At 46.1% G+C, this 18,694-nt stretch overlaps 2 protein-coding genes across 3 annotated transcripts in view; one reads left to right on the top strand and one right to left on the bottom strand.

Moving 5' to 3' along the window:
• Fank1 (fibronectin type III and ankyrin repeat domains 1) overlaps positions 1-2,088 on the top strand; it is a 102,747-nt gene extending 100,659 nt beyond the window's left edge. Inside the window, exons 8-11 of one of the 2 annotated variants that reach the window (XM_087908328.1) lie at positions 798-941; positions 1,511-1,588; positions 1,688-1,732; positions 1,842-2,088. In XM_087908328.1, the coding sequence (XP_087764454.1) occupies positions 798-941; positions 1,511-1,588; positions 1,688-1,732; positions 1,842-1,904 (330 nt within the window). In that variant the 3' untranslated portion in view covers positions 1,905-2,088. The remainder of the gene's footprint in view (positions 1-797; positions 942-1,510; positions 1,589-1,687; positions 1,733-1,841) is intronic. The other variant, XM_087908329.1, reaches the window with a different exon arrangement.
• A 2,335-nt stretch (positions 2,089-4,423) lies between these two features.
• Positions 4,424-18,694, bottom strand: part of Adam12 (ADAM metallopeptidase domain 12) — a 311,146-nt gene continuing 296,875 nt past the window's right edge. Inside the window, exons 22-23 of the mRNA XM_048455333.3 lie at positions 11,337-11,467; positions 4,424-9,205 (exon numbers count right to left, since the gene is read on the bottom strand). Of these exons, the coding sequence (XP_048311290.3) occupies positions 9,151-9,205; positions 11,337-11,467 (186 nt within the window). The 3' untranslated portion in view covers positions 4,424-9,150. The remainder of the gene's footprint in view (positions 9,206-11,336; positions 11,468-18,694) is intronic.

The following is an 18,694-nucleotide window of genomic DNA, read 5'->3' as shown; positions in this document are numbered from 1 at the left end:
CTGCCCAAGTTGTAAGCTTGTGTGAAGTACAAAGTCGTACACTCTTGTCATCCCTGTCTTGTTCTAGGCAAGATTTAAAGCACTATGACACATAGAGCAAATGACAAAATACTATTGAGCCAGGTGTGGTGGCACGCAGCTTTAATCCCAGCAGTGGAGAGGCAAAGGCAGAGGCAGATGAATTTCTGCCTGGTCTACACAGTGAGACCCTGTCTCAATTTAAGAAAGCAAAAAAAAAGAAAAAAGAAAATGAACACTAGTAAAATTATAGTCGGGGCTGGAGAGATGGCTCAGTGGTTAAGAGCACTTGGCTGCTCTTCCAGAGGACCTGAGTTCAATTCCCAGCACCCACATGGTAGCTCACAACTGTAACTCAGCTCCAGGGGTTAAGATCCCCTCACCTGGCCTCCATGGTCACTGTAGGCACATGATGCACAGGCGTGCAGGCAAAATGCTCAAACATAGAAAATAAAACTAAGTTTTTAAAATAATTAACTACAGCAAAGGAAAGCATAGGGGCCCAGTGTGAGGTACAGTTGGGTGCCTTCCTCCCCTGTCTTGTTTCCATTTTAACAGTGAACAGTATGCCAGTAGGGAGTTCTTGAGCTGTCTCAGCACAGGGGGACCCCCTATGAGACTCAGCACATTCCCTCCCTGAACACAGGCATGAATTGAGCTGGCTCACCCCAGGTCCAGGAAACCAGGGAGCCTGGGAAAGTGCACACCCTCTGTGTGTCTGCCCAACAGTGCCACAGGGAAGTGGTCGGACTGAGGCAGGTGTCCCTTTGGCAACACAGGTAGATGTTGTGGACACTGGTTCAGGATGGACGCCACTCATGAGAGTCTCTGCTATGACGGGAAGCCAGAAGGTAGCTTCGCTCCTCATTGAGGCTGGGGCTGACGTGAACGTGAAGGACAAAGATGGAAAGACGCCTCTCATGGTATGCCCTTCTACCTGGGGTCTCAGTTTTTGTTATCACCAGACATGGCTTAAGAGTTGAGCTGTTTATAACTGAGCCCTGGGTTTGGTTGCATAGTATTACCTAACGGTTAACAAGCAGTGGAAGGTCACTGTAGCCTCTACATATTTGAAGTGGGACTTACCATGTTGCCCATGTCGGCCTCAAACTCCTGGATCCTGGGGTCTACTTGAGCCTCTGAGTAGGCACTGTTCCCGTGCCCCACACTATACTATCCCCCCCAAATATTGCTAAGGACTATCAACCCCAATTCCCAGGGCCATTGTGAGATCAAAGTAGACCTGTTTTAAACAATGAACTTGCTGCTTTTCTGCCCTGGGCTGTCCTGTCCTGTATCATTTCAGTGTGGACAGAGGTAAGAAACATTTCCCGTTTGCAGCTTAGCAGTCAGCAGGATGCAGGCCAGAGAAGAGCTTCTGTGGGCAGTGGCCTAGCCCAGGCTGCCTTGGGAGGTGAACCGTCCCCCCATCCCCCCACCTGCACTTGCTCTGGTGGGGAGGAGCCTCCTCACCACACTTCTCTGCTTCCAGGTCGCTGTCTTAAATAACCACGAACAGCTAGTTCAGTTGCTTCTTGACAAAGGGGCAGATGCCAGTGTGAAAAACGAGGTAATGTTTACTGGGAGAATGTCCTCGAGAAGAAAGACATGCATGAGAACCGCATACTCTGATCTGTAATCCAATTAACTAAGTTCTACTTCTTTCCAGTTTGGCAAAGGTGTCCTAGAAATGGCCAGAGTTTTTGACAGACAGGTGAGGACCTCCCTCCTGCCTAACCAAGCTGACTTTTGTAGTTCTTTCAGACTCACAGAACCCGCCCAAACCTCGAAGGACATAAACCTGTTTTATGTGGTTTTTCTAGAATGTACTCTCCTTACTAGAAGAAAGGAAAAAAAAGCTGCCAAGGAAGTCCACCGTCCACTGATGGGAAGGAGCGTCACCTGTCTGCGAGACCGACAGGAGCGAAAGAGCAAACCCTGACTGCTGGGCCGGCCATGCGATGTGTGGAGTATCCAAGGCCGAGACGTTTATTTATTTAGTTGAAGATTCACAATGACTTTTATGTAACAGGCAACTCTTCCCACATTGAAATACATCTTTTTACCTAAGCACATGCATATGTGGTCTCGTCACTGGACGTTCATAGAACAGGGATGTTTTCTTACCCTGTGTCTTTGCAGTTAGACATGAAACCAAATATTTATGCTCTGGTGCTACACAAATGTGAGCACAGGTCCTCACTCCTGTGCTCCTCCCTACCCCCGCCCACGCTGTCCTCAAGATGCTCCAGACCTGCTGGCCTTCTTCTCATGTGTTTCTTATTATCTCTTCTGCCCCACTGCAGTCCAGGCTGCTGTGGCCTCCCGCAGTGGGGTGCCTCCTAAGCACCCAGGCATTTTCTCTTAGACCCTTGGCCTCACGTCAAAGCTCACAAACACATATCTGAAGATGGTGCCATTCTGTTAGCAGTGTTTAGCCAAAGGGCAGTGCTGGGAGGACAGGTCCATCAGTTCATGGGTTTGTACGTACTCACCTCTTTGGTCAAAAGGCCCAGCCCCCAGAGGACCGAACAGCTTCACCAATGAGTAGTGTATTACATTTAGTTTGGAGAGCAGACAAGATTTTCGAGGCACCTCGTATAGTTTGTAGACAAAGAGGGGTTAACCACCACCACCAAGACCATTGGTTAGGAGCCCAAAGAGAGAAATGTGGGAAGCTTTAGCTGGGCCAAGCTTAAACACCAGCAAAGCGAGCAGCACCGCATACATTTTGGGTCTCTGGGGACGAGCTGGTTCACTTGGCCTTTTCGTAAGGTAGTTATTAAAGCCCTCACAAGGGTGCATTTTTTTTTTTTATAGTAGGGAAGACCAATGAAAAGGTAACCAAGGCTCCATCCTCGGGAAGCCACAGAGAGAACACCTATACATTGATACAGATGTGGGCAGCTGTCAGGGGACTTCTCTGCAGAGCCATAGAGCATTCGTCTGAGGATTGACCTGTGGGCTGTGTATAAGCCTGGCTGTAGACGCTGCATTGGCATTTTGCCTTTCGTATAAGGGCTTATCTTCTGCTTTGTTCGTGATTAGCATTGCCACCCAGCTTCCCGTCCTCTCTGGGTCTGATGCAAACGGCATTCACCAGCCTCTCTATGAAAGGAGGACACATCACATCCTTCCTGGCCAGCATCCAGCTTGGTGACATTGTCAACTGTCTGGCCTTACTACTGAACCAGGTTTACATTCCTGAGATGGCCGCACTGGGTTCTGGTGGACAGCTGGGTCTGCGTGCTCAAAGGCTACAGTTTTTGCCGTTCATTTGGCCTGATGATTAGGAGGTGGTTTACAGCCTGCTTATTTTTTCCCCCCAAGTAACTCATGGTTCTGTTTTTCTAACTCATTAAATTACATGCTTTATTTTTACAAAGTTATTATTTATTTTTATGCAAGGCTTTTTGTTGTTCCTTTTATAGACATCAAGCCCACTTATTCTCAACTCTTTTGTTTAGCAATTTATGTATTTGTGCCTTTGAGTTTTCCCCTGAGGGGCTGCTTTTGTTCCAGTGTCATATGGGTTTCTTTCACTGAGCCTTCTGGATCCTAAGACACAGGGGCATCACCCATCCACCTCTGTGGGTTCCTTTCAGACCCTCTGAATTATCAGAGACAGGGCACAGGAGTAGTTTAACGAGGACAACAGGTAAATGCTTCTAATTCTGGGAGTCTGAGAACCATTCCATAATATACATCCCACCATTCCCAGTGTTATATTGGCTGCAGAATTCCTAGGACACACAGTTGTTTTGTTTTTGGCTTGTTTGTTGATGTATTCTTTGCTCCTGAGCGGTACTAGGGCAGAGGTCAGATTCTGTGCATTTAAAATGCCTGTTTGCTGTATGTGAATTTGATTTGTCAGTCACCTGGCGACATCCTAAGACTCACTTGCTTTGTCTTGGATTAAGTGGTAAGAACAGAGATTCCTTTATTTTTGCTATAATTTTGAATATATGTGTATATCTATATGGAGAGGATAAATACTTTTTTGTTTTCTGCAGTTTTGTTTAAGAAGTTGGATGCTATTTTAAAAATATGTAAGCATACATCCCTCATATTTAGATGTTTTTTGCTGACAAGCTGATACTTAGATGATTGCTTACTTTTTGAACTTTTCAGTAAGTAACATAAATTTTTAAAATTATTTTGTTAGGTTATGAACTCACACTATTCAAAATGGCATTGGGTTCCCCCACTATCTCACCAGTGCTATGTTTTGACAGGTGTTCTCTTCTTTCTTCCCAGGATTGGCAGCATGTGCACCTTGGCCTTTCAACACTTCTCCTCAGTTGCTTGCACAGTGCTCCAAGATGCCCTTTCATTTGTAAACGAATGAAAACAGAGCTCTATTTTTCTATACAAGCTTCTCGATAGCAAATGAGACACGCAATACTTATCTGTTTACTGTTTATTGGGTATAATATTCTTAACAATGACATTTTCTACTGAACTAGTAGGCTGTATTTACTTGTAGATCCCCCATATGAGAAATGCGTACAAAAATAACCACATGTAACATACAAAGGTGAAAAATGAGTTTATCAAAGCGCTATCAATGGATGAAGCCCTGCAGAACAACTGTGTGGGTTACCCGAGATGTATGATTAATCAGAAAGGAGCTAAGCAGCTTGTGGTAAGAGTTACATTGGTTGTTGCCGCATACAGATGGCTGACTTTCCAACCATTACCAAATTGCCCTGATAGGAGGACTGTTAGTTCCAAGAATTCTGCCTTGGAGTCTCACGAAATTTGTGTGTGTGTGTTTTCCAGTCACTGCCTTATGAAGTACCAATGTACAGGCCAGGTAAGATAACCCAGCATTTGACTTGTTTGCAAGGAAGTCACATGATACTGAATCTGTCTCGATTTAAATGTGCTAAATTAGGAACTAAAATGTTACTTTCTTGGAGAATTACAGATAACACAGAACATAATCTTTGAAGGTATAGAAGGCAGGTGGGTGGCAGGGGCCAAATCACTTTCCAGTTGATGAGTGTTAGGCCTCCCGCCAATCTCTACCCATTATCGAGCATCCCAACAATTTCCTAATGCTGTTTCTTTTCCTAGTTTCTCTCATATGAGAAAAGCTTGCAATGGCTTGACAATAAACTTCTATTTCCCTAATGTAAGTATGTAAGTGTGTGTGTGTGTGTGTGTGTGTATGTATGTGTATGTGTATGAGTGAGAGAGAGAGAATGTATGCTTGTATGTTGTTCTACACAAAAGGCACAGAAATGGTCCGTTCATGTCTGCACTAATGTCCCCTGCAAGGGTTGACACTGCCCAGTGGTCCTGAGTATGGGGCTCACAGATCTGGGAGATTTACTTACTTCATTAGAGTTTAAAAGCAAGAGATGCCAGTGGGAAATTCAAGTTGCAGCAACAGCATTTTGTAGTCAGTGCTAACTTGATTTTCTATGGCCAACTCTACCTTCTAATTAGAGCAAGGCACTAGGAGAGAGGTCACTGTGGTTGATATGCTGTGGGATAGGTTCAAGCCTGGTGTGTGCTGGGGGGGGCAGCTCTATGCTATGACTCTGGAGAAAGCTGGACTGGACTGTCTGGTAGGTGAACCTTGAAGGGTAGCCACACACTGCCACTTTGGCTTGAAGTGGTGACAAAGGTAGAGACTTGGCTGTCTTGGATGAGGGAGGCTTTGGCATGGGGTCTGCCCAGAGTAAGGCACTTGTGATTGGCAAGAGAGGAAGACAAATTGGTGCCTGTGTTTTCCTGTGTACTTTGTGTGATGGAGCCACTGCTGAGTTGTGTGGCGGAAGTAGGAGTGGACGAGAGAATAAACGACCTCCCAGTATCCTTGCCCACTTGCCATACTGCTCAAAACACCCAGCTCTTGGTTCTGGGGGGCTTCTGGGCCTGTTGGTGTCTCTTAGTCTCGGTCATTTGTGTATGACCGAGGGCATCTGAGAACAGTGGGGGAGGATCTGTAGACTAAGTGTCCCTGGGCTAGGGCCTGATCTAAGAGAATTAAAACATGAAGCAAGCCTCAGAGGAAAGAGCTGCTAGTGGCCAGGCGCCCTGCTGCCCAGCCATGGTCCTCCCGGTTGTCAGGGTGGCGCTGGCTCAGAGTGCTCAGTAAACATCTGCGGAGAGGCAGGAGGATGCTCAGGCCTTCTCATTGGCCCAGCTCCAGCCTCTTTGTAGCACCATGGGGATCACAGGCTCCTAAGAACGTTCAGACACAGCCGAGGCTTTGGCAGTTCCTAGGGAATGCATTGATGGGTTGTATTGATTTGTTGGAGAACAATGACCCAGAGCTTCAGTCTGAGAATTCCTAATAAAGTTAAGAAGGCATAAAAACGTCTCCTCAGAGACCAGTCAGGAGTATTTCTTCCCGTCGAGTTTAATTTGTTGCTTGTGTGGTTTCTGTGATGTCATCCCACATGTGTGAGCTGGAAACGCTCACACAGAGAGCGCAAACTCGGCATGCATATTTTGAAATGGAAAAATGCATTGTTGCTCTTCATCTGATCCCACGTACTGGAAAAGCAGACTTGGGAATACTGTAGGAGACCAGCTCTTAAGTGGAATGCCAGCAAGGTTCAACTCCTCCCTAAAGTGGGGGTCACATCACCTTGGTGCAGGAAGGACATGAGGACATCCGGCCATGCCTCATGTCTGGGTACTGGACCACTCTACCGGACTTTCTCAGGGATGGTCTCAGAAAACTCAACAGACTAATCATGTGTACAGTGTGTTTAAGCATAAGATAGACTGCAATTGAACTGCGAGTATTCATTTTGGTCTCTGTCATTTAAAGGCTGTGGAAAGGGAGAGACAAACTATGCTCTCTCAATAAACCCCGATGTTGCTTATTGGTTCCTAAGTGTTGTTAAAATTGAGGTTATTGCTAAATATGCTTTATTTGATAACTACTGTATCTTAGAGGTATTTTTTTTAATAATACTGTCTGTCCTATAAGGGAATATCAGGATTAACAATGTTCTTATCCAGAAACGGATGCATAGCTCTGGAAAACAAGCAGACAGCACCGCTCAGCTGTGATGGCACCGTTGGCACCCTTGGTAGCCACTGGGGAGATGACAGAAGAGCGTGGTTCCAACTTCACTTAAATCAAACTCTCCCTGGTACTCCAAAGCCAAAGTACAGAAATGACAGAAGAAATGTGGGTTTGTAGCTTCCCTCTCACTCCACCCAAAGGGTGGGCTCATCACCTGTTCCAACTAAACCTTTGAGTGTGACCATGCTCACATAGCTCTGGAACTTTTCCAGTTGTGTAAGTTTGGACTTAATACAACTGCCCAACCTCACATCAGTTGCAAAAACTCTGCACGTGTCCTGGCAGGCGAGAAACTGTCACTGTGCCGTGAAAAGAGGCAGCCTATGAGTGTTCGCTTGCGCATCTGTGATGTGGATCTATTTATCCACTGTCTTCAAAGGCCGTGTGTTTCCCAAGGCTGAATACAGTTTTTAATTCTGGAGAGCAAAACAAATTCTAAGTCTGTATTTCCTCTTCGGCTTCTAGACGTAGGGCAAGCATCGATATTACCCTTCCAGAAGAAGCCTGATCCTAAAATACTCAGATGCTACAGAACCAATGTCAGTTACCTTCTAATGGGAAAGTTGGTCACCCCACACCTCGCCAGGACACAGTGATGGCCTCTGGAACTTGCCTTGCATTTTTAAAAATATCTTTCACAACATTAGCTTGAGGCATCTTAAAGATCTGTTCCTGAAGGTGGCTTTCCAGCCAGGCATTGAAAGAGTGAAAGATGGAAGGGTTTCCTGGCTAAGTCTGCCTTTCGTGAGCCTTCAGCATTGGGGAACTGATGTCTCTGTCATCCTATGAGGAGTTAACAGGTATGTTCCTAGTGTGGGCAAGACTGCGATGCTATGTGGCAGAAGACAGGATGCCCTGAAGAGAGCAGATGGGTGACTTTGGGTTCTTTGTCCCGTGACTACTAAGGACAGCAGACACGGCTGTACGATGAGAATTACATTCCATGTGGTTATAACTTTTGCAAGCATATGGATTCTGCCTAATTTTTAATAAGTCGAGCCTTGCAGTAAAAAAGGAGATTTTTATCTCCAGGGTTGATCGACTAGATCTGGTTACCGGCTCACATCTGAAAATGTTTATGGTCCCATAGAAAAGCCGCCTCTATCTGTCAGAACACAGGGTCATTGTATTACAGTCAAGAAGACAATGTGGCAATTTGCTTAGCTCGGAGCAGGGCAGGAGACAGAGGACTGCAGTGCCTGGGCAGTGGCTTTCTCGCAGAAACACCACTGTTCCCAATGTAAACAACATGCCCATGCATGCCAGCACTGTGCACAAGGGCAGCCAGAGAGAAGCTCCTGCTGGCTCTGGGAGCAAAGCCTTGGGGGGCATCACAGACTTCTTTTTCCTCCAAAGGTGTTCATGGCCTCTCAGCTCAAAGTCAGCTGTCTGCCTGAACTAGGGTTCCAGTCTCTATCCTGGTGTGGCCACACCTCAGCCTTCTTGCTAAGTACTCTAGGTTTTCTCCAAAGCTGCTGGCCAGAACCAGATCCTACCAGCTGTCTGAGAGCTTCAGGGTGCAGACCTACAGAGCCTGAATCCCTGTCAGTGTGTAGGGCCCAAGACCTTTCTTAAGGCCCTGGCTGCAGTCCAAGAGAGGGATTCCAAGAAAATAATAATAATAAAAAAACCTCATTCCAGGTTCTGCTTGGGGTATCCTGAGCTGTGCGTCTGGTACTGTAACACAGCCTTGGGGAGCTGGGGAGCTGTTTTCCAATAAGGCCTCAAACAGAAAGTAAACATCTCGTCTTGGATCCCATCAAGCAGGATAATTCAAGTCCGCCAGAAGAACGAAAGCACAAGGAGCCTCCTGTAGAAAACCCCGTGATGGCACAAATGCCTGCTACGGCGCCCTGCGCGGTAATAGACACTTTGCATAAATTAATAACTTACAAGTACCTGAGCAAGGACACAAAGCACCACAGCACAGCACCGACGGCAGTAGCTCTAAGTTCCGGAAACAATGGCATTTTAAACACTTTGAAGATTCTGAAAGTTGGTCTAGAAAGAAGTCACTCCGAGGGAGTTGAAGATAGTGCAAACTTCTGTCCTCACTGTTAGGACCAGTCTGGGCTCGCTCATCACTTGATGTAGGCCTTGTGGGAAGATCTGGGCACTTGGTGCTTAGGAGCAGGTCTGAATCAGGAGCAAGCCAGAGAGGAGAAAACAAAACTGCAGTTAGACTCTCCGAAGCCGTTCTATAGACACAAAAGCTGGGCGGGAGGCTGTTCCTGTAGACTGGTGGGTCTCCCAGGCTAGAAGCCACCGATCTCCACCTGAGACTGGAGGCCAGGCTAGCTTTTGGGAGACAGTGCAGAGCACACCAAGGACCTCACTGCAGAAGTCCTACTGATTTGTGACAGGCCACCTCCCCTCTCTGGAGCTGTGCCTCCCATCCATGAGTTGATTCTAGACTAGCGCCATTTGCAGAAAAAGGGACACGAATCGCTCAGACAATCCCTAGTTTTTCTTTTTAGATTTATATATCTGTAATGTCTCTGCATGTGAGTGCAGGTGCATGTGGAGGCCAGAAGAGGGCACTTCTGATCCCTCTGGAGCAGTTACAGATCTTTGTGAGTCACCCAATGGGAGCGCTGGCAACGGAACTCCAGCCCTCTGGAAGAACAGCAAGTGCTCTTAACCACTGAGCTGTTCTCTCCGGCCTCAAATTCTATGTTTCTAACAACCAAGTGGCACAGGTGAGCTCAATTTTACCGCTGTATCATCATCTTAGTATACAATCAGCACACATAACTGGGAGAATCAACAGGGGCAGAATTAAGTGTTCGAAATCTGGCACACGTTTACACTTTTATTTCAGTTTTGAACCAGCTCCAACATGCTTAGTGGGCACAGCTCAAGAGATGGGGAGCCAGGCTGCCATCAGTAGACGTTCTGAAAAGGAGTGCCCCTCGGTCACCCTTATCATGTCTGTGCAGTAGTTTTATCTAGTGAAATATAAAAAGTAACTCAAAAGCTATGCAACTTTTTCTGCATTTCCACTGTGGTGAGCTAGACTGTTCTCCTGACCCTTTGGCCGGCATTATCTCTGAGATTTATGAGGCATCCCTTTCTTTCCTAGGCCAACACATTCTTCCCAAGAGCTGTAATGAATCAATGACGTGCGTCTCCCCTGCGGAGATGGGAGTTACTAAGCGTGCAGCTTGGCTAACAGTATCTTTGGTTCTCTGGTGCTCAGAGAGCTCATGGCCTGCTAGAGGGCACATGAGTCAGATGAGTGGGCCGTGAGTTTAATGATCTGCTAGCCAGGCATGGTAGCTCACTCCTCTAGTCCCATCCCAAAGGAGGGTGAAGGATCGAGTGACTCATGTCAACCTGGCTACTAGGGAGACGAATGCTGGGCTATGGAGTGCTTGCCTAGCACGTTTTAGCCCAGGAACCAAGGAAAAACAAAACAACAAAAGACCCACAAGGGAATAATTTCACTGAGGAAGAGGCTGAGCTGCGGCATTTGCTGATTTCCATGTTGTTAATGCCCCCGGCTACACTGTGGCACCAGCAAACCTGGAAGATGGGAGAGCACCCAGCATGCCATGGATTCCCCCGTAGAGACCCCTGATGTGAGTAACCTCAGCAGCAAGGATCTGGGAGCAATGTTTTGAGTATTCATTACCCTTGTTTTAAATGCAACTTGATATACTTTAATATTGGCTAGGTTTCAAAGGCACGAGCCAGCTTCAGTACAGCTGTGGGTTCCCTCTCCCCATGTAAATAGAATCTGGGCTACATCTGCCTCATCCCCTATGGGAGAGGGGTGAAGAGGACCACAGCCAGAGAGAGCCAACACAGGTCACTCAGCTGTAGAGAAGCCCCCAGGGCGACCCTATTGAGCAGCTGTTTAGGCCTCCCCTCTCCATAAACTCTCAACCTGAACTAGTGTCTCAGCCCCTGGAGTAGGCAGAACAAGTCTTGGTGAGGGTGGTGGAGGTCCTGCCTTTATACAGATAAACTGTTTTCCTTAGTGCCTGTAGGAGACCAGGCTGGACCCATGTCAGCAGCACATCTTTCCTGGGTCATCTTCGTCCTGCTCTGATCTCTCAAGTAAGTGAGCCATTGCTGAGAGCCCTGGGGTGATATTTAGGTGTGCATAGATGTAGTTTGCATTGGTTGCTTTCTGGTTACTTTTACACATCTCTCCCATCCTCACCATGCTGGGGCCAAGCAGGAAACACGATTTAACACCTGAAACCTGCCACACCTCCAGTGTGGTTACTTCAGCTACCCTCCACCATTAGAGGACACCTACCTGTTTGGGGCTGGGCAGAACCCAGGCTCTTGCTGCCCTGGGGTCCTCACCAAGGCACTAGTGAGCCGAGATGCCCTGCTCAATGGATCAGCAGGCAGAGGCTTCTGAGGAGGGCTGGGTTTGTGGGTGCCCTGCAACAGACAACAGATCACATGTGACTCAACTCTGTGGTCAGAACTGGACCCCGGGACCCAGTAGTCTCCTGGAAGGCACCGCACATTGCTACCCAGTGCTGGCTTCATCTCTGATTCATAACCTTTCTACAATACTAAGTAGGGCCTGTATTTAGCCTTTATGTGGAATTTTCTGTAACATTTAAAAGAATCATGTAGGTACACTCCTATGTGGGTCATCTGACCTCACAAGTCTTAGGGGTATAGTGGATGGTAGGGTTCTCTGTCAGTGCCCCCAGGGGATTGTTATAAATCGACCCATGCTTTCAGACACTCTCCAGTTTATAAAGGACTAGCTAAACTGGGGATGCACAGGATTTAGAAGACAGCCATCCTCCTGGGGTCAGGATCTGAAAAAGATAGTCAGACTGCTTTGTAATTTGTCCAACTTGTTGCATTATCTGTAGAAAGGAGCCAAGCAGTGACTTGTGGGACAAGTGAAGGTCTGTGAGGACACTATGGAGTGATGGGCTCCTGGCCAAGGGGTCAGAGTGAGAACTGAGAGCTATGCTACATTGAGTTATATCCAAAGGGACTCACACAAGTCTACCTCTCTGGAAAATAGAGTAATCTATCCTGTAGCCCTGGTACAAGGCTTAAATAAAAGACCATGTAAGATGCTCCCAGCACATCGATAATTAATATACCAGCAGTTATTCGTGTGGCAACTTTAAATGCTTCATGGAAATCTAAGACCCCTTGAGGTATCTCCTGGGGTACCTTCCTCTCTGCCCCTGGCGAAAGTCAGTCAGCAAATACTGTACAAACCCTCCTGGGTCCAGGATAGGTCTGGTCAGCATGACACTTTCCATTCTTGGCCCCATCATTGCAGGGAAAAAGGACCCTGAGGATCAGAGTTAGAATCCCTTATAGGATGTCCTGGTCATTAAATGAGCGGATGCACTTGCATGATGAGGCATGGTGGGACACACGTGTGGTCCCAGGCATTGAGGCTACACAGCAAAACACACCTTAAAAGTCACACAAAACCTGCACTACCTCGGGACTTGGTAGATCATGTGTCCATCAGGACCCAAACATCAGCACCAGAAAATGGAAAGATCTCCCATGCTCTTGGGTAGGTAGAATTAACATAGTAAAAATGGCAATCATATCAAAAGCACTCTACAGATTCAATGCAATGCCCAGCAAAATTCTTCAAAGACCTTGAAAGAACAATAATCAACTTCATATGAAAAAACAAAAAATTCAGGATAGCCAAAACAATTCTGTACAATAAAAGAACTTCTGGAGGCATCACAATCCCTGACTTCAATCTCTACTACAGAACTACAGTAGTGAAACAGCCTGGTATTGGCATAAAAACAGACAGGAGGATCAATGTAATCAAATCAAAGACCTGGATATCAATCCACACACCCACAAACACTTGATTTTTGACAAAGAAGCTAAAAATATAAAATGGAAAGAAGCAAGCATATTCAACAAGTGGTGCTGGAATAACTAGATATCAACATGTAGAAGAATGAAAATAGATTTATATGTCTCCATGCACAAAACTCAAGTTCAAATGGATCAAAGACCTCAGCATAAAACCAACCCCACTGAACTTCATAGAAGAGAAAGTGGGAAGTACATTTGAATGCACTGGAACAGGAGACCACTTCCTAAATAGAACCCTAGGAGCATAGGCACTTAGAGAAAAATTTAATAAATGTGACCTCCTGAAACTGAGAAGCTTCTGTAAAGCAAAGAGCATGGTCAACAAGACAAAGTGGCAGCCTACAGAATGGGAAAAGATTTTTAACCAACCCCACATCAGACAGAGGACTGTTATCCAGAATATACAAAGAACTCAAACTTGACATCAAAAGAATAATCCAATGAAAAAAATGGGGTACAGACCTAAACAGGGAACTCTCAACAGATGAATCTCAAAGGACTAAAAGACATGGAAAAGCTCAACATCCTTAGCCATCAGAGAAATGCAAATCAAAACAACTCTGAGATTCCATCTTACACTGTCAGAATGGCCAAGATCAAAACCACTGATGACAGCTTATGCTGAAGAGGATGTGGGGTAAGGGGAATGCTCCTCCATTGCTGGTGGGAGTGCAAACATGTATAACTGCTTTGAAAACCAGTATGGCAATTTCTCAGAAAATTAGGAAACAATCTACCCCAAACTCAGCAGTATTGCTGTTAGGTATATACCCAAAGGAAGCTCAATCATTCCTCAAGGATATGTGCTTAACTATGTGCATAGAAGTATTATTCACAATAGTCAGAATCTGGACGCAACCTAGATGCCCCTCAACCAAGTAATGGATAAAAAAAAATGTGGTAGATTTACACAATGGAGTACCACAGAGTGTTAAAAAATAATGGCATCTTGAAATTTGCAGGCAAATGGATAGATCTGGAAAAAAACCATATTGAGAGAGGTAACCCAGACACAGAAAGACTAATATGTATTCACTCATAAGTGACTTTTAAACATAAAGCCAAGAAAAACCAGTCTACAGGCTACAACCCCAGAGAAACTAGACAACAAAGAGGAGAAAGAGATACATGGATCTAAACTACATGGGTATAGAAAACGACAAGATCTCCTGAGTAAATTGGGAGTGTGGGGGGTCACGGGAGAGGGGAGAAGAGGAGAAGGGATGATGGGAGGGAAGTGGAGAAAAATGTATAACTCAATAAAAAAATTAAAAAATATCAAAAAAGTTACTTCAAATGTGTATGATGTTTTCACAGTGCTTGAACTAAAATCACATCTCCCGAGCTACAGACAGCAGCTCAGAGGCTACAACACCAGATTCAACAGCTCCCTGCAACATGACGGGGCTCCTACAGAAGTCAGCAAACCACAGCTGTGTGGGAGATGTGCCAAGAACGAACAACAGACAGATTGGGCTCGGAGAGAGCATGGAACAGGGGCCAGACATACAGGTGACATGTCTTTTATCAGATCTCATCAGAGGAAACCGGAGAAGGCGCTAGAATATAGACAACCCCCCTAGATAGGTGTAAGGACCACACTGGCTGTGTACACGCCAGTGTGCCCTGGCTTTTGGACAAGTGCAGCGATGATAACAGCCCTCCGTCGGGGCTGGAATGTGGACTGACAGAACAAAGCTCTTAGCGCAGGGCCTGGCATGTGTTCACCCACGAGTAAGAGCGGCTGCCGTTTGACAGCTGTGATTGACAGGAATTTCACCCTAGCAACAAGCCCTGGGTAATGAAGGCCGCACACAAATCAAGCTCCAGTTCTCATCACAGAACAGAAAACTGAGCACAATGTCCGTGTGTAATGTAAAAACGAAAGCACACACTCATCCTGCGGAGACTCAGGTTATAAAAATCATTCCTTACGAAGCAACACTAATTTTTCTGCTAAGTATGACGAAGTATCTAGCCTCTGCAGTAAAGATAACACCAGGGTTTTATTGGTGTGTGGGAGAGAAGGTAAGGTGTATGTTATAGTCTGCTTTAACGCATTTGGATTTATCATGGAAACTTAGGAGATAATTATGGCTTTCTCACGATAGTCTCAATTTATGTTCATAGTCTTGTGAGCCATCATGTCCTCTCAGATGATGCTCAGCTTTGAGGACAAAGGGTATGTTCACCCCTGTGATAAAACTCCAAACAGTCAAGACGCTCATGGAAAGTTCGTGAGCCCCAAGGACAGCATGGTCAGGAGAGGGTCTAGTCTAGATGGTTGCTTATGAGGTGTCAGTCCTCTGTATAATGCAGCCACCTCTGCAGGAACTAGAACTCCAGGCTAGTCTTACTAGTACATTTTTCTTTAGTCTGTATTTTCAACAAAATTCAAACATTATTCTTTTTCCCTCAGGTTGCAGAGAAAAGTCCCACTCTGCCTGTCCATGGGGTCCTGGGCCTCTGCTTCCCACCTGTATTCTAGCAATAGCAATGCATTGCAGAACGATACCATTCTTTCCCTCCCTCCCCTCCTCCCTCTCTCAACTTTGAAAACAAATATGACAAAATCAAAATGTGACCCTGTTGCCTTGACCGTCATCCTATTATCAACTTGCACATAGTCTACAATAGTAAATATGTCCTGCTATCTGAGAGTTCTGTGCAGGGAGACTGGAGCCCATCACCACAGAAAGTCATTAAGACATCTCACTGTAACAAGTGAGTCTGTCTCTGACTAAAAATGTTGTGGACATTATGACCATAAATAAGATTGTAGCCCACCACAGTAATGTAGGCATCATGGAACTGACCAAAGCTGACATACCAGTGGATCTTCCATAGCCAGAACCAAGGCAAGCAGGGCCACTGTGACATCCCTTTCTCCACTGATTAGATAAAAAGAATACTTTCCGCTCTCCCTAAAGGAATCAGATAGCTAAAAGAGTAAGATATTAGTGAATCAAAATACAGTGCAAGGAGAAGACTAAAACTGGAGTCATCTGGCCCCTTAAGAAAATGCAAGTCTTGTTATGGAAACCCAAGTACTGCTTTGATTCCTGTCTACAGTGAGTAACCCAGAAATCAAGCCAGCACCTTTGGGTGGAAACCAGATGCCCTGCCTTCATGGGGTGACCATGGTTTAGTGGGATGACATTCTTTTCCCAGCCTCTGTGCAGCAAAGCTTTGGTGCTCTGCAGAAAGAGGCATAAGGTTAGGAACTGTCTGGACAAAAATGCGCACTGTTATCTACCAACAGTGGATGGCATCTTAATGCTGCCGGTGGAGTGGGTGGGTTTGAGCCCTTGACTTTCCTGTCTGTGGTAGTTTGGATGTAAATGGCCCCTATAAGCGTATGGGGAGTGGCATTATTAGGAAGTGTGGCTTTGTTGGAGTAGGTGTAGTCTTGTCGGAGGAAGTGTGTCATGGTGGGTGTGGGCTTTGAGGTCTTCTTTGCTCAAGCTTCACTCAGTGTGACACTCAGACCACTTCCTGTGGCTTGCGAGTCAAGATACAGGACTTCAGCTCCTTCTCCAGCACCACGTCTGCCTGTACAGCACCATGTCATACCATGATAATGAACTAGATCTCTGAAAATGGAAGTCACCTCAATTAAATGTTTTTCTTTTATAAGGGATGCCATGGTCATGGTGTCTTTCTCAGCAACAGAAACCTGAAGTAAGACACTTCCACTATCTCCTTGCTCATGGAATTAGCAGCCTTTCTGTGCCCTGTTACCTCCATAAACTGGAGCTTATGATGGCAACTTCTCTCAGCTCCCCGGGGATGGAACCTGCCATGTACTCAGTGCTCAGTAAGTGTGTGTTTGGATGATTTTATAACCATTAAAAGCACAAGTTCCTTGTACCAAAACAACATGCACACTTGATTACACACACACACACACACACACACACACACACACGCACAATTTGGTGGTAAATATAACTATGAAAGTGAATCCCATCATTGCTGTTTGGCTGAAGTTTCCGCAGTGTAGGTACTTGGTGCACAAACCAGGACTGAAAATTCTCTTGGACCTGGCAGCATTTTCAAGAAAGAAGCATGGTGCAGTAAACATCAGTCATCCCCAAACAATGGGTTGAGTTTTTAAGAATCCCTGTTTCTCTAACGTACTTGGGAGTATAATCTCAGGCCTGAGTTCATGTCTGTAATTTGCTCAGAAGACTTTAAATAACCTAGTTTCCTGGAACATGCTAGGAAGTAATGAGAAATGGAGTCTTAGATCAAGTGTGCCCATACATCAGCAGGCCTCATTCAAATGCCATTCTAAGGGACAGGTATTTAGCAAAGAAAATTTCAGTAAGTGCTGGGCCGGTGGCACCCAGGCGAGATTCTGTTTATTAGGAGAATGGTCACTGATGAACTGAAGGCAACACTCAGACCTTTTTAGGATCTGATGCCATCAAGTCTAACAGTGGAAAGCTAGATCTGCCATGACTTAGCCCTGTCTCCGTGAGACACTGTTTTCCACAAGCTGAGAAATGTATTTATTTCCTGGGACATTGAGTATGTTTTTGTTTAAGCTGTAAGTGACCCAATTAACCCAATAAATGAGACCTGGCCGAGCAATGGGTTTCAGCTGGGGTGTCTTGGGAGACCAGGGATTCTCCCCGCCGTGGGCCTTTTTTCTCTCTGTTCTCCTTCTTCCAGAAGTAACACCAGGCACCCTGTAAGGCTAGAGAGATGACTCAGTAGGTGACGTGCTTGCCACTCAAATGTAAGGACCTGAGTTCGAATCCCTAGGACTCACATACAAAATCCTGATGAGGTGGTGTACATCATAGGCACAGCATGCCTACAAAAAGATGGAGGTAGAGACTCACTCTACTGTCAAAACTGCATGCCTCACGCAAGGTGGAAAGAGCGCTGGCCCCTGAAGGTTGTCCTCTGAGTGCCACACATGTGCACACAGCATGTACAAGAAGGTCCAACACAAGGCCTTTGGAATGAGAAGCCCACATTCCAAGAGGCACATTTGTGGACAAGACAATGAGTTGAGTTTGTGGAGGATGGCAGGTTTTCTAGAAAGATGCTTACTTGTCAAATGCAAAGCTAACCAATGCAGCTCTCATGATGTTGTCCATCCCTGGAGTGTTTCTGTGATAAATTTGGACAAGCATAGCCTAGTTAGCCATGCAGGCACATCTGGATCCTATCGTGGGGGATGGCACCCACAGAACTGCAATGTGCCAGTGGATTCCATTCTTGCGGCCAAGCAAGAGTCACCTCTAGATACTGCCCACACCTGCCTGGAATGGCTTCCAGATCCCTGTGTGTGAGGAGAGGGGAGCCTGTGAGATGTGTCTCTGAAAGACTCCAGACAGACGCAGCTCAGAGTGAGACCGTGGAGTTCCCAGTGATTTGTGGCCTAAGGGGAAGATTTCCTTAGCTTTGTACAGAGAAGGCTCTTAGGGTGGCTGCTCTGGAGGAGCCACTTCTGTGGGCACCGATAGCTGTGGGAGAAAATCACTGTGCACAGCTCTTCGGATCACGTGGCCTATTGATCCCCATTTGGCACTGTACAGCGGTGGCACTGCTGAGAGAGGAATAAGAAGCCTCAGTGTGAGGGAATCCGCCGGGTGGATGTTTCCAGGCCCTGGGGGTATCCGAGGGATGTATGCAAGGCACTGAGCACCGCTGCATTCCTGGGCTTCACGGCTCCCATCAGATTCTTAAGTAAGGCCACAGCCCAGATAATGTTTGGGACGTGCCTGTTGCCTTCCAGCAGGATAAACTGAGATAGACCAGAAAAAC

Source organism: Myodes glareolus, chromosome 7, assembly GCF_982192425.1.
Source record: "Myodes glareolus chromosome 7, mMyoGla1.1, whole genome shotgun sequence".
Classification (NCBI taxonomy): domain Eukaryota; kingdom Metazoa; phylum Chordata; class Mammalia; order Rodentia; family Cricetidae; genus Myodes; species Myodes glareolus.
Note: the sequence above shows the minus strand (reverse complement) of the source record. Positions and strands in the feature narration are given on the sequence as shown.